This window comes from Amblyomma maculatum, chromosome 2 (assembly GCF_055883805.1).
Source record: "Amblyomma maculatum isolate TAMU_Amacu chromosome 2, ASM5588380v1, whole genome shotgun sequence".
In the NCBI taxonomy this organism is placed as follows: domain Eukaryota; kingdom Metazoa; phylum Arthropoda; class Arachnida; order Ixodida; family Ixodidae; genus Amblyomma; species Amblyomma maculatum.
In genome coordinates, this window is record NC_139345.1 from 1,934,468 (window position 1) to 1,949,407 (window position 14,940).

The 14,940-nt window shown below is 45.2% G+C and overlaps 1 protein-coding gene across 1 annotated transcript; it reads right to left on the reverse strand.

The window, feature by feature from the left end:
• Nucleotides 1-424: 424 nt before the first annotated feature.
• Nucleotides 425-6,786, reverse strand: LOC146197823 (uncharacterized). The gene is made up of 2 exons (XM_084593056.1): nucleotides 6,670-6,786; nucleotides 425-5,504 (listed from the first exon to the last, which is right to left on the reverse strand). Exons 1-2 carry the CDS (start codon nucleotides 6,688-6,690, stop codon nucleotides 4,071-4,073), a joined length of 1,455 nt encoding a protein of 484 aa, XP_084449182.1. The 5' UTR covers nucleotides 6,691-6,786; the 3' UTR covers nucleotides 425-4,070.
• Nucleotides 6,787-14,940: the final 8,154 nt, after the last annotated feature.

A 14,940-nucleotide genomic window follows, 5' to 3' on the forward strand; every position in this document is an offset into this window, starting at 1 on the left:
AATCGAATCTGTTCAAAACCGCGCGTCACGTTTTATACTTTCCAACTATAACCGTAACTCCAGTGTTACCGTTATGAAAACAACATTATCATTGCCACCGCTTTCACTACGCAGAAATATTTCCCGCTTATGTCTATTTCACAAAATCTATTACCACAATCCTGCCCTTAAGAGCCGGCTACTAACTACCCCCACATATGTTTCAGGTCGCATTGATCATCTTCACAAAGTAGGTGTTCCGTCATGTCGTACTAAACACACCTCTTGTTCTTTCGTTCCAAACACTTCTGTCAGTTGGAACCACCTTCCTAGGCACATTGCTGATATTACGGACCCAAATTCTTTTAAGACTGCCGTATGTAATCTATATTTATAAATGGTAGTCAAATGTTTTTGTTCGTTTTCGGTGACATTGTTGACTGTCGGAAATGATTTTTTTTTGTCTCACCTGCTTTTCTCTTTTTTTTTCCGCCAATACTTTTTTTTTTTTTGATCACTTTTCGCCGTGTTATTGTTTCTCCTATGATGCTTTATGCTGCACTGTACCCTGTACCAATGTATCTTTCCCACTCCCCTCTTTAATGCCTTCGGGCCCTGAGGGTATATGAATAAATAAATAAATAAATAAAAGGCTTTCTTACAAAGAAAGGCTCTTGTATTGCACAGCTCACTTAAACATCTTGTGCCAATATATTTTAAGAGCATAACACAAAAGCATGCTAAGCAATGCATCTCTATGTATAAGCACGTTGCAGAAAAATTTTTTTAATACAGTCTTGTTCAAACATAAGTGTAACGAAATAAATAACTTCAATTATCAAAATCTCAAGCAACTCCGTTGGTGTGAAAAAATGAACAAAACATTGCAATGCGTGACATTATGCAAGAGGTATTTGTGTTCTTAACAATTAGTAGTTAGGCTTTCCTACTAGCCTCACTACGGTGCTGAGCTCTGGTTTGGTTTGAGAGGTTATTGGGTTATGCCATGATCATTCTTTTTGGTGCTTTGAATTCCCTACAATTAGATGGTGGGTCAATGAAATTGGTTCAAAAGTGTAGTGGAGTCCATTAATCACAGAAGAGGATGCACAGCTAAATGACAGTTTGGAGAACAAGAGTGCATGCATCTTCCAGGATACTGCTTCCATTTTGAATGTAAAATTTTAGATGCAGCACCTACCGAGCACTCGCTTGTAATTTGGCTACTTTTATGCGCACATGGGAGTTTTTTTCCTACCTATTACGTTTAAAAAACAAAATGTTGCTTTGAATCAAGAATATATAGTATGTAATGTGGCAGTCTTACAAAATACAATAACAAAAAAGAAGTACGCAAAACTGTCTTGACGCCTTAAGTGCAGAAATGAAGAAAGCCAAGCAACCAATATGAGCATATAAACTGTGCACCTCCCAAAGAACGTATTTCTGCAAGGAAGAAAGAAGAACTTTCATATGTTTCTGAAGTGCTGGTTCCAAATGAGCAATAATGATGAAGCAAAAACAAACTGTTAAATTAATGATCTCAATACACTCATTTTGCATCGAATGAAGTGCTGGTTCCAAATGAGCAATAATGATGAAGCAAAAACAAACTGTTAAATTAATGATCTCAATACACTCATTTTGCATCGAAGCATATACATCAGCTTGCAAGTACATAGTAAAACCTTGCACAAGAATTACCTTTCTTACGGCAACAAGTCATCCTAAAAAGTACAAATACTACGCCAGACACAAAATCAAAATGTTCACAGATTTCGCTTGCACAGCAATGATTGCAGTACACAAGCAAGAACTTGCACACAACTCTCAATCACAGCTACACAGCAAGTAGACATACTGAACCTGTGTATGCCAACTAGCAACTAACCGCCGCATTTGCAAATTCTTCTTTGATTTTATATAGAAGATGAAAGTAACCATGAGAAAACATGGTGTGAACAGAATTAAACATCATATTTCAAATATAAATGACTATCATCAAGTCGGTAGTTTGCCCAAATTAACCACACGCGAACCTGCTAGACAGCAACACATCAATCAGTGCGTGTGTCCTGACATCCAGAAAGTGTAGCAGGAAGGATTTAACATGCAGGCACATGAACTTCATAGGATCAGGTAGCAGAACCTATACAGAGTCACACTCATGAATTCTAGCTCGTACAAATGACAAGAAAAAAAGCGTCGGGGACACCAAAACAAATGAAGCATAGGACGACTCGCACCAAAACGCAGACAGACAAGATGCGTCTACCTCCACAGTAGAGGGGCACATTGTTTGGCAGTGGTTTTGACACTCGCATTTCTAGACGTTAAATCCAAAGCCTCGACAGCTTTCCCTTCTTTCTATTTAGGTTTTCAGTACAAGGGGAGAAGGATGCCGCCAATAGAAAGTAACAAAAAAAAAAGGTAAAGGAAGCACAGGGTCAGTGTAAACATGGTTCAGCAGTCCAAATCTCAGTCCTCCTTTCTTTAGACACAGCAGCACACAAAGTGAGAAACGATTTTTACATTCCATACTTCCGCTATGGGCACACAGTTGTCAAGGGCTCCAGACCAGATGAAACCATGTGAAGCCTATTATCACGCACAAAACTTTTTACATACAAGCATTTCTGCACCTTGCCTTGATCAAGATGTATCAAAGCGCCTGTGTACCAAATCAATTGATCTGTCTTCAGCAGAAGGACCCCACATCTTCCGAATCAAAGTGGCCGATCTGTTCATTAGAAGTTGCCGTTTTGTCTTTATTAGGCATGACACGAGACCACCAAGGAATGTCATCTCCGTCCGCAAAGAGTTAAGCATCCACCACGATGGCTCTGCGACTATGGAATTTGGCTGCTTGACCCAATGTCATGGGATGAAATCACAGACATGAAAGTCCCATTTTGGTGGAGGCAAAATATAATGTGCACATTAAAAATCCACGATGGTCAAAGCTGTTTGGGAGCCCTCCATCCCCATGTCCCTCGTTGCCTACAGGATGTTAAACCAGAAAAACGTAGGCTCGACTCAAAACATAGCAATGATGTGTGTCGAACCAAATCAGCTTTCACAATGTGATGACTGGATGAAGTAAAAAATAGAGCATTTAGAATTTAACTCACTACTACTTGAAGGCATTTCAGACAATGCTGAGTTCAGCTTCTCCTTACCCTTACAAGTGAGGTTGATAAAACAATTACCAAACTGTCAAGCTACAAGAGAAAATTGCGTGCAGTGAAAATGAATTAAATTCCAGATGTCGCATGAAACCTTGGCAAAACAGATGGAGAAGCTACAACGACTGTAAGGAAGGTGCGTGATGTTGCTACGCAGTGGCTACATTCTTTTCTTAGGAGTTTACCCGACAGACCAACAGACTTAATGAGCATTGATACCAAGACAAAACAGATGAACACAAACCTTAACCTCATCAGGCTGCACAGTGTTTCTCCTTCATCAAACCTGACTTTCAACTTTAAAGGTCGCACTGCTCCTATTGGCTAAACCTAAGCGCTTTCTTTTTATTACAAAATTATCGATGAGGAGTGATGCTCTGGTATTCAAAACACATTTGAAATGTGAAAATGCTCCTTCATAGTTAGGTTAGGTTAGCAAATGGAGGTGGGAAAATCAAGTGGCAGGAAACGACAGTGGACAAGGAATCCAAAAAATACCTTTCCTCTGTCTGCCAAGAGAGCACGACTTTCTTATCGACAAGCAACACGAGAAAAAAAGTTGGTTCAAAAAAAAAAATTCAGGCAAAGGACAAGGGAAAAATCACAAGGAAGGTAGCCGACAAATGTAGAGACAGGAACTTGGAGGACAAGGCAGCAAGACGTGTGGTGCTTGACATTTACTTTTTACACACAGATTAGTGGCACACACATTTAAATGGGTTGTGGCACAACGTGCACATCGCCATAACGATATTACGCAGAAAAACACTTTCTTCATGGAAAAAAATGCAATACAAGATATTTAAGAAACAAATATACATAAGTATGAACACATGCCAAAGCATGTTACGAGTCCGAGCATCTTTGTCCTGCAGACCAATGTAACATAAAATAAGTCATTGAAATTCACACACAAGCACAGTGCTCTTGGTAGTTCTTGTGACATTCCAGGAGACGTGGCAGCATTTTGGAAATCCAAAGCGAGCTGTCAAAAGTGATCCTCTGAAGAGTGCAGTCTGTGCCATTATCAACCACAAAATCACACCAGGAGAGTCCAGTCAAAGCCATTTGCCCCTGGACCTGGTAAAAGTACTTGTGCGTTGGTTTAAGAACTCCATTCTTCAGGTAGGGTGCCGTATTCACAGCATTTTCTAATTCCTCACCCCGTTCCTTGGCAGCTGAGAGGGTCTTAACTTCAAGGAGACCAAAATCTCCTCCCTGCTCTACAACACGGTCAGGCGTTGCACCAAGAACAGGGACACCAGGGTTGACGCACAACCCACAACAGTAAATCCTAACTGGGACCTTTTTCTTGTCTATGTAACGCTGCACGGCTGCATCTTCATTCCTTAAACCATCAGCCATGTATTTGGTCTGCATCTGGCTAGACCCGAACAACCTCTTAAAAAACTTCTCATCAGCTGGCTTCTTCCGTGACACCACATCTCCAAAGTGTGAAGCAGTCAGGCGCTTGGATCTCTCGAAGCTCCATGTTGTAGAGCCGCTCTGCATCCTAGTCGCTTGCTCAAGGGCCCATGAGTCTTCTAAAGTAAGCTCACAGGAGCCGAACGTGTACCCAGCTGGCACATGCTCAACCCACAGGGCTTGCACCGGCAACCTGATTGGCATCTGGCTGAGAGCCTCCTCCTGACGTGTTCTTTTCACTTGTACGGGCTGAAAGTGGTTGTCCTCCAGCGTCTTGCATAGCATGGCGTTTGGAATATTTTTCTGTGTCTGATACATTCTCTTAATATGGTCTTCTGTTACTGTCAGAGAAACTGTGGTTTCTTGAGTTGCATACCTGCCAGCTTTCATTGGCATATGTTTCACAAAACGCAGTTTTGAGAACTCGCGTGTGTGCACGTTGGCCTTCTTTGCCCCAGTACCCCATGCTCTGGGTTTGTCTGTACACGACTGTGTGTCTTGCACGTAGGCTGCCCCAGAGCGCTTCAGGTCTAATACAAACCATAGAATTGCTACTACATGTTTACAAACACCTGCAGCTCCAGCCCGGCAGTTGCAGGTTCCTTCGTCCACAGTTCCATTTGACGAGAGCACAGCAGCAGTGTTATATAATTTTGCCAAAGAGAATGATGCCTCCACTGTTGCTTTAAGAAAAGTGGATCTGTCAGCCTTGCAAATAAGAACATTGTGCACCTTCTCTGCTTTGAACATCCTGTATCCGCTTACAGTATGCTTCTGAGCACCACGTGAATTCTGATGTGCCAAGATTCCTTGCTCTGAGAACCCATCTGGAACGTCTTTTAACTGTTTTGTCCATGGCCCTTTCGGTAGCCTTGCTTGGAGAGGAAGTGCATTATGAATGGCTTGCAGTGGTACCTGCAACATGGGTATAAGCAAGTGTCAAAATGTTTTCTTTGGCACTCCACATATAAACAGAGCATGGAAGCATACACAGCTGATCATGGCATCACCAATGCGATCTTGAAATAAAGTATTCATTCATTGTGTCTTGGTTACTTGTGGCAAGCATGCTTGAAAAGCAACGCTGAACCCATTTCATTTACTACGCGCGGTCGTGAAGAATGTTGCACAAGGACGGCCTCGGTAAACCACCAGCTAACTAAAACTCCGAGGCCTCCCAAGTACAAGGTACTGGCGCGTCCATGTTTTTCACGTTAGCAAAATATCCGCCGCAGTTTTTTTCGACCGCGTTCGCGTTACTTGTAGCCACCGAGGCACGTTCATATTTTGGCTGCGCCTATCTGCACTCCACGGTAGTAACAAATGGACACCGCGACCGAGATAGTACGAGCCGTCAAACTCGTTGAATATGGCACAGACAGCAACTACTATTTGTATCGCAAAAATATGCTCAGCTACACACAATGTAACAGTGCTTGTTGGTTCTGCTTCGCACTTGCTGCGTGCTATTCGAACAACACTATAGGCAAGAAAATGCGCTCGCACAAGCTAAGCACCAACTCAACTACTACTTTCTTCCAAGATGTACTCATTGAACGAATGCGCTGTCCGTTTCTTTCGACGATATACTTGTTTCAGACTCGTCCGTAGACTAAATAGCACGCTATAACCAAAAGATTGAATGGGCAGTGCGCGATAACGACGTATTTTGCTAAAATATAGCGCGTACATTCTCACAAGACTATGTCGCACTGTTGCAACAAACATGAATGCGTACGCTACGTACTACGCCTGCCGCCGGGACAGCCGCAGAAACTTTGAAGGTTCGCGACGGGCGACCAGTAAATAAATGCACTGTTAGCGCGCGCTTACCAGCAAAACACGCCTGCACGCCTGCTAGCCGTAGGATCGCGCTCGTGCCTTCTGAAGCATAGCTAAAACTATACACTGGCACATGTGCGCGCTTCACGAGCGCTCACGTGCGAAAATACTCGCTTCGCGCTCGTAGCGTCGGCTGCAAAACCACAAAAAAAGTTGTACGGCAATGCAAAGATCACTTGCGCGGCGCAAGCATGCTACAAAAGCATTGCTAGCATCCCAAAAAAAAAGTTTTGTTTACCTGCTTTTGCGCGACGTCCATGTCGAACCACTCCTGCGCCGGATCCTGCCCGGCAAGCCACGCTCACAATTCCCAGCCTGCTTTGCGGCGGTCGCGTAGGGGGCGCGCGCAACTTTCCATTTCGAGGAGGCGTTCAGTCGAGGTCGAGATGGGTAGTCCCAGAGCCCTCTTTGCGCATCGTCTGATGAGTGCGTCTATTCTCTGCTTTTCGTCTGATCTAATGTTTAGGAATGGTGTGGCGTAACATATAAGGCTAGTGATGTAAGCCTGCATTAGTTTCAGGAGGCTTCGTTCCTTAAGGCCCCGACCCTTGAGTGCGATTCTCCTGAACAGACCCGTGACTTGCGTGGCGTACGCGTTCAGTTTCTTTATCGTTGTATCGTTGTACCCATCTGCTTGTAGAAACAGCCCCAGGATCCTAATTTGTTCGACTTTTGGCACTATTTGGCCGTCTACTGTTACGCTGATGTTCCCGAACAAGTGACGTCACCTCACGCGCCGCGCACGCGAGAAGCGCTTATTCGCCTCTAGTGGGAGGCAGCGGAATAACCCGCAAAATTTGAACTCGATTTAAGGACCAAGTGTAGCAGAAAAGTCAGGGTCGGCGCTGTGGTCGTAACGCGAAAATCAGAAAAAATAATGAAGCAATACAAGCTTCGCGAACATCCGCTGAGTCAAACACGGTTCTTTCGCAGTGCGAGGCGAGCACGCTATCACTCCGCCACAGAACCGCATTGCTTCTCAGCGAATGAAAGTGGACCTAATGTATGCATTTCCTTATAACATTCAGCTAATCTTTAGGTGCGTCATTAGAAAGAAATTAATTACGGAAGTAATAGCTAAGCGAGTATGAAAGAACTTTTCCGCTTTGTTTAGCTGCGATGCGGCGTTCACTGGAAAATTCCTTCAATCGTACGATGCTGCCGCAACAGATGGCGCGAGCCGCAGCTTTTGTATAAAACCCCTCAATAAACTAAAAGTAGCGCCAACATGTGAAGTTTGCCGCCCGCCTCCTCTCCGGCGCTCTCCTTCGTCGTTCGACCCTCTCATTGGCCGAGCGCAGTCACGTGCTCGCGCGCTTTTTTTTTTTTTTTTTTTGTTGGGCGTGCAGCTTCCTCCTTTCCAGCGGTGCGGGCCGCGCGCGCGCGCGGCACATATCGCTGTGTGTTTTGCTGCCACGCGGACTGCTGCTAGCTAAATTGTTCTCCGCCGGCTAGTTATTTTTTTTTTAAGCATGTTACGCACTTTTGCGGCGGCTTATAGAAGCACGGAGGTGAAGGCGAGTTCAACCAACGCAAACATCGCGTACGAATGGTGTCACACACTGACAGTTGAAAGCGAAACAGTTTCAGCGCAAAATATTAAAAAAACAACAACTGCTACCATGCTGCTCAAGTTTAACGGCAGAACCTGCAAAGAAAACCACACAGACTGCAGTTTCCGCCGCCTAGTTAAATTTTTTCAAAAGCAAGACACCCGTGTGCTGTGCGATGTCAGTGCACGTTAAAGAACCCCAGGTGGTCGAAATTTCCGGAGTCCTCCACTACGGCGTCTCTCATAGCCTGAGTCGCTTTGGGGCGTTAAACCCCACAAACCAACCAAACCAACCAACTTTTATCAACGGCTGATGGACTCAAAGAGGTGAAGGCGAGTTAAACCGACGCCGAAATCGTGTGCGTATGGTGACACACCATGACAGCTGAAAACGGCACCATCTCAGCGCAAAATATAAAAAAAAATAACTGCTACCACCCTTCCAAAGTTTACCGGTAGCTCACAAATCAGTCAAAGGTGCAACGACACCAGACAGACTGCAGCTTCCGCCGCCTAGTTAATTTTGATCTGCGGCTGAAGTTGAAAATACATGGAAGACAACTGCTGCCATACTTCTCAAGTTTACCGGCAGCTCGCAAACCAGTCAACGCTGCAAAGAAACCATGCACAGACTGTTGCTAAATTGTTCCTGTCCGCCACCTAGTTACAAATTTTTTAAAGCATGCCGCTGAGTTAGGCCAAGGGTAACGAACTACGGACACACTGAGATGACGGCGAGTTGAATCAACGCCGAAATCGCGTACATGTGGTGTAAGACACTCACAGCGGAAACTATTTTGGCGGGAAATTCCTGTCAACATTCGGTAATTATGTTTCAGCAGTGAGCAATATTTGAACCTGAACACATTGAGACAAAATGCAAGCTGAAATGCTCTGGTGAGACCCGGCGCCAGGGCTTTTACCTGTGCGCGCGCCCGCCGCGCGCGCTGATCGAGACGGCCGTGACCGGCGCCTGCTCCGGAGAGCGCGCGCTAGTCGCGCACCCCGTAGGTGGAGCCACGGTCGAAATGCGAGAGGAGGAGCGGCGCCGCCGGAGGAGGAGAGAGGAGATGGCGCTACTTTTAGTTTTTTTGAGGGGTTTTACTTTTGTATATTTTCTACCTTGCGCTGCACACACGCATACACCATGTTTTTGTTGCAAAATAAATAAAAATAAAGCAAGGAACCACAACTCGTTTTCAAAAAGGGAGAGCTTTTCAGCGCCTCGGGCATGTCCCAGCCTCCACGTGCGAGCGCTTCGTCTGGCGGCGCTTCGTTTCTGGCACTTTGAATGGAAGCTAAACATTTCGACAGATTTGTCTGTCGTCCCCCCCCCCCCTTCTCCTCCCCCCGCCCTTCTTCTCCCTCTGGACCATTTAAGCCCCGTTCCTTGCACCGTTGAAGGAGCCGAGCCGGCTACGAAACGTCGGATTTTGTAAAATAAAATAAGTGATGGTTGGAGAAATTTCAAGTTTCATTTTGAACGGAAGACGATAAAAAAAACACAAACAAATGAAGGAAGCGTCTGTTAATTTAGCTTCCAAAGGCAATGCGCAGATGACAGGCCATAGGGAATGCTACACCTGAAAAAAAAAATGAAAAAAAAACTTCCGCGGGGTGGGAGACCACGCTCTCACTGGTCGTATCTTAAGATCTACCCCGAGGCGCCGCGTAGAAGACATGGTTTTCGAGGCAGAATTGCTTTGAAGGTTTCCTCTGAAACCACCCGCGCGGTCCTCCACCCCCGCACCCCTACTGCTCGTTTTTTTCCCTCCCTCTCGGTCCAATGAACTGAAAAGAAAATAGCCGGCCAAGGTCGTCAGCGCCTGCTCGTCTGTGGCTTTTGGGCCCCTTAAATTTTTGACGCATATCTTGACAAAAAGTTCGTCGCGCAGCCGCAAATTGTACACAGCCAAGTACGCGTACAGTGTGCGGGAAGTTATCCACGCAGAAGATGAAATTCGTTCTTTTGCGGCTTGCTCCTTCCCAGTGTATGTAATTCGGTATCGGTCACTGCGACTGCCCGTTCCACACACTATTTGTCATAGGCTATTCGGACAAGCCAACACGCACAGTCGTGAGCAAAAGTGAAGAGACCATGCGCTTTGAGAAAACTACCCGCCAGCTTTTTCTGAAAGTGAAACACTTATTCGTGAGAAGTGCATTAGGTACCGTGCATAATGTACTTGCCTCCTTGCCCAAGCAATTTTCTCGGGCACATCTTTTTATACATCAAAAAGCAATCGTAGCAGTTAGCGTGGTCTCTCCACTTTTGCTCGCGACTGTACGTGTGTAGCCGTCCTTTGTGTCTGTCATTTGCGCTGCTTTCGTGCAGTGTGAACATTGATTACAGCATGGGCTCTAGTGTACGTAGTACGTCGCGTAGCTAGATAGATTTCGCGCGCGTCAGTTAATGAGAAGCTTTCTTTCCTTGTTTGTGTTTTATTGCCGTGTCGCTGTTTGGGAAGTTTTTGTGAAAAAGCGTGATTGACATCGTGGAACACACGCGGTGCTTGCGAGTAAACGACCTCGGCGGCACCCATACGAAATTAAACGAAATTGTCTTTCAGACTGGTTTCTAAAAAGTGACGCTCAGAAGGTGTAAGAGAACTGTTTTTTCGCGCCATAACACGCACTCCTTGATACAACTGCTGGTCCCCTCAATAAAAAGAGTTATCAAAACGCTGTTCTGTTGCCCTTGCACGCCCTACTTCGCTGAGCCAGCGCTGTCTCGTTTCGCCCTCTCCTACGAGTTTCACCTAACAGAAAATTTTGACCTTCTGCAGCTTTTCCGCAGTATTTTAGAAAGAAAGCTCTTGCGGGAAGCTGTGATGTGATTGGATTCAAATAACCATTTGTTTTCTTTTGTTTCTTTTTCTCTCGGCGGCTTACAGCTGTAGCTTCTTGTCGTTTTCGACGGTCTACTAAGTAACACGATGTTCCTTTACGTATACATATATATATACACACACACTTACCGGAAGATTTTGCAAGCAGTAACAAAAAAATTCTGGAAATACATGAAACGTTGTAGAAAGGATAAGGGAGAACTCCCCGCTGTTCAGTACAAAGGTCGTGTTAGTCAACGATAGTTATGAAACGGCTACGTTGTTTAACGATTTCTTGAGGCGGTGTTTTTACCTTGTGGCAATCCTACCTTGCAGCCTGGAAATGTGCACCTGTTTCAATGGATCAGATTAACCTCACTCTTAATTGTGGAGCGAAACTGCAAGAAAATATCGGCGATTCAAAAGCTTGCTTTCCTGATGGCATCTCAACCACAGTTTTGAGAAAGTGTGCTGCCTATGTAGCCTCCACGTAATATACAATACGTAACTTACAGAGAGTAAGCTACCTTACGATTATAAAACTGCAGACGTTGCACCTATTCTTTTTTAAAATCTAACGTTTCAAACTACAGGCCAATTCCTCTTGCTCTAGTTTGTTGTAAAATCTTGGAACATTTGTTGTTTTCAACACTGTTAGTGTTAAAGATATACGTTAATTCTATAGTTTTCTTCAGTAATCACCAACATATAGAAAAAGGTCGTCTTGTACACCACTGTTGAATTTTACCATGATATAGCTTCCGGATGCGATCGAAATATTCCAATTGATAGCATTTTTCTGGATGCATATTTGATAGAGAAAATAAAAGAAACATAAACACTACAGTAGTCAGATGAATTGAGAGCTATTTGCAGTCAAGGAAACGAAATGTATTAATCAACGGCATCAGCTCTGACCTTGTCTCGGTTATGTCGGGAGAGCCTCGAGGTTCTGTTTTGGGACCACTTATGTTTTGAATTTATTTTAATAACACTTCTTATTTACACGTATTTTGTCTCAAGGTCTTTGCCTTTTACAGCAATCACATGTGTGGACAACGACACTGAAATTTCTGGAATATGTTGAGCGGCATATAACTCTCCGATCATAAATGACAGTGTGCCTGCGTTCCTCAGATAACACGCGGAGTCGGAAGAGTTCAATTTAAATTGAGGACCACGCAGAGAGCTGTAAGACAAAAAAGGAACAACGTTAAGAGACCGGAAGTGAGCAGATTGTATCAGGGAATAAAACTGCATGTTCAGGACGTTTAATGCAAAGGCAAGGTGACGCAGCAGGGGACGAACTGGAGAGACCTTTCCCTGCAGTAAACGCAGTCAGGCTGAAGGTGATGATGAGTGAGCGCTATTGAGCTTACTCAGTTGGGAAGATATTAGCAAATTCCGAACACCAGTTTGGGCATGTTGGTTTTCCCTTCTGCCCGTATAACGCGCCGATTGGGATTAGGAAGATCGCCGCAAGTCGTTGAAATCAGAGAGATTCAGTTGGAGTGAAGAATAACACTAACACCGTGTGAAATGCTTTGAAAGTTTGGACCATGGTTCACTGGTACGTGCCATGCAGCAATTTTCATTTGGCATCAGCGACGGCAGAAGCTCTGCACACCTTAGAAATGTTGCTTGATGAAACTATGCAAGCATTAACATGCAATGAACATCCACGGATGCTTTTCTCGCAATTAACGAAGAGCGAACTCCTGTTTAGCCCTTTAGCTGTTTAGCCTTTTTGCCAGAAAGTGTGGGGCATGACGAACGCGGTCCACGCAGCATGGAGGAGTGCGAGGCCATGTGCAACCGGCTGGCGATCATGGTGAACGGGCGGCTGTGCTGCATCGGCTCACCGCAGCATCTCAAGAACAAGTTCGGCAGCGGCTACTCCATCATGATCAAGGTGTGCGGCGCCAAACCGTCGGCTACGTCCATCACGTCGCACAGCTCGTACAGCAGCAAGGACCAGTCCCTGAGCACCGAGGTGGACGGCGTCAAGAACTACATGCAAGCTCGGTTGCCTGGCATCGAGCTCATCGGCGGACACAATGGCCTGCTTGAGTACCACCTCTCGGCACCCGACATGAGCTGGGCTGAGGTGTTTGACGTCATGGACCAGGCCAAGGGCGTCTTCAACGTGGCCGACTACTCGGTGGCGCAGCTCACGCTGGAGCAGGTCTTCCTACACTTCGCCATGCTCCAGCGTGAAGACCACAAATAGTGCGGCCGCAATTATTTCCCTATCTGTGCGCGGCTGTATTTTTATAGGGTGAAACGATTTGTGTGTGTGTGTGTGTGTTATAAATTTGACATACTGCGCGCAAATCGTGTCGGTGGCATCGTTGGAGTACGTACTACCAGCAACTGCTTTCCATAATTCGCTCGCGTATATACAGCTCGAGCCGCCGCGAACCACGTCATTTCATTTCACCGTAGGCATCTATATTTGTTACAGTTCTCGTAAATTTGTTTACCTGTGTGTGGATTTATGAATGCGTTGGAAAAATTAAGGACGCTGTGTCAGACAAGCACTTCGCAACGAATGTTCACTTTGGTTCAAGCTCTTTATTCTCTGTCACCATGGGACTGCGTTCAAAGGCGGCAGAAGGGTATGATACGGGATACGTGTTGGCATTACGACCGTATTCGCGACTAGCCTGACGAACCCTGCACGAACAGCATGCGCGAACAACATGGCGCGCATGAGCGTTTTTGCTGCCGACCAGTTTCACATCGACCTCACTCATCGTAAACTGTGGAGTTAACGTGCCTATAGCTTGAAGAGCTCAAAGCGTTTGGTCCAAACTGTGTTAAACTGTGTTTGTCGAGGGCTGATTCAACTGAAGTGCAAATTGTGCTTTTATAGTTTTAAAGGCATTTGTATATTGTCCTACTGAGCGAAACTTCTATAATATGTTTTTTCCTTGCATGCTGTATTAGCCAGAGGTCTGAAATTAATTTTGGCATGCGGGCCACACTGACAGTTCCGCGGGTACTTGGCGTATAGAAAAGAGATGTTTGAAATAGTAGAGCATTCAAAAATAAAAGAAAAAAAAAACGAAAAATTCGGCAGAGGTTTCAAAGCAATACAAATACTCGCTGCCCAATGCCCACGACTGTTAGTCCCCTCACAGCCTCTCAAAATTTCAAAACGAGTTCCCAGACGGGTATCATGTTGCATAAATGTACCCTCACCCCCTCCAAAGATTTCTTCTGAGAGGGCAGCGCCCCCCACTTTCACACATTCCGACCACTCACAATAGAATCAGATTTTGGTTAGTGTTCAAATTCTAGGACATTAAAAATATTGTCCATGTTGTAAATACATATCCCCAGATGCTCGAAATTACTCCGCAGCCCTCCACTATAATGCCTCTTTACTTCCTCTTCAACGCCATCTTCCACTCTTCGCTAAGGCACAGTTCAGGTACACACAGAAGTGTGTGACAGATAGCAGCCAGTTCGCAAGCTTGTTGTTGCGTGAACTAAAATAATACTGTCTCGACAAAAATGTTTCACTGATTGACCCCAGTTCATGAGCATTTCTAGTGGGATTGAAACAGGTCATTCGCGAACTTTCTTACGTGTATATTGTTCACGTCTATGCTTTCTTTTACTCAAGTTTTGTTTTATATTTCATGTAAAATATAGGCGTTTTAAGCATTTCGTTTCCTTGCCCACATCCCATTCACTGGTCATTAGTATATAGCTTAAGATATTTTTGGGGCTTTTACCTTTTGCTTTGCATACTGTTAGTGTTAAGCATTTAACAATTATGCAAAATTTATCATAAGCGACAGTAAGACTGTCATTCAAAATTTTGGAAAAGGCAGGATCTCGCCAGAGGCGGCAAAGATCCTTAGCCAATAACCACTGAACAGATAATCTGGACACCCGCGCAGCCCCGCCGGGGTGGTGCAGTGGTAAGACGCCCGACTACTGTGCCGGAGTTCCCGGGATCGAATCCCGGCCTCGGCGGCTGCGTTTCGATGGAGGCGAAATGAAGTGGCGTCCGTGTGCTGTGCGATGTCAGCGCACGTTAAAGATCCCCAGGTGGTCGAAATTACTCCGTAGCCCTCCACTACGGCTCCCCTTTCTCTCTATCCACTTTCACTCCCAC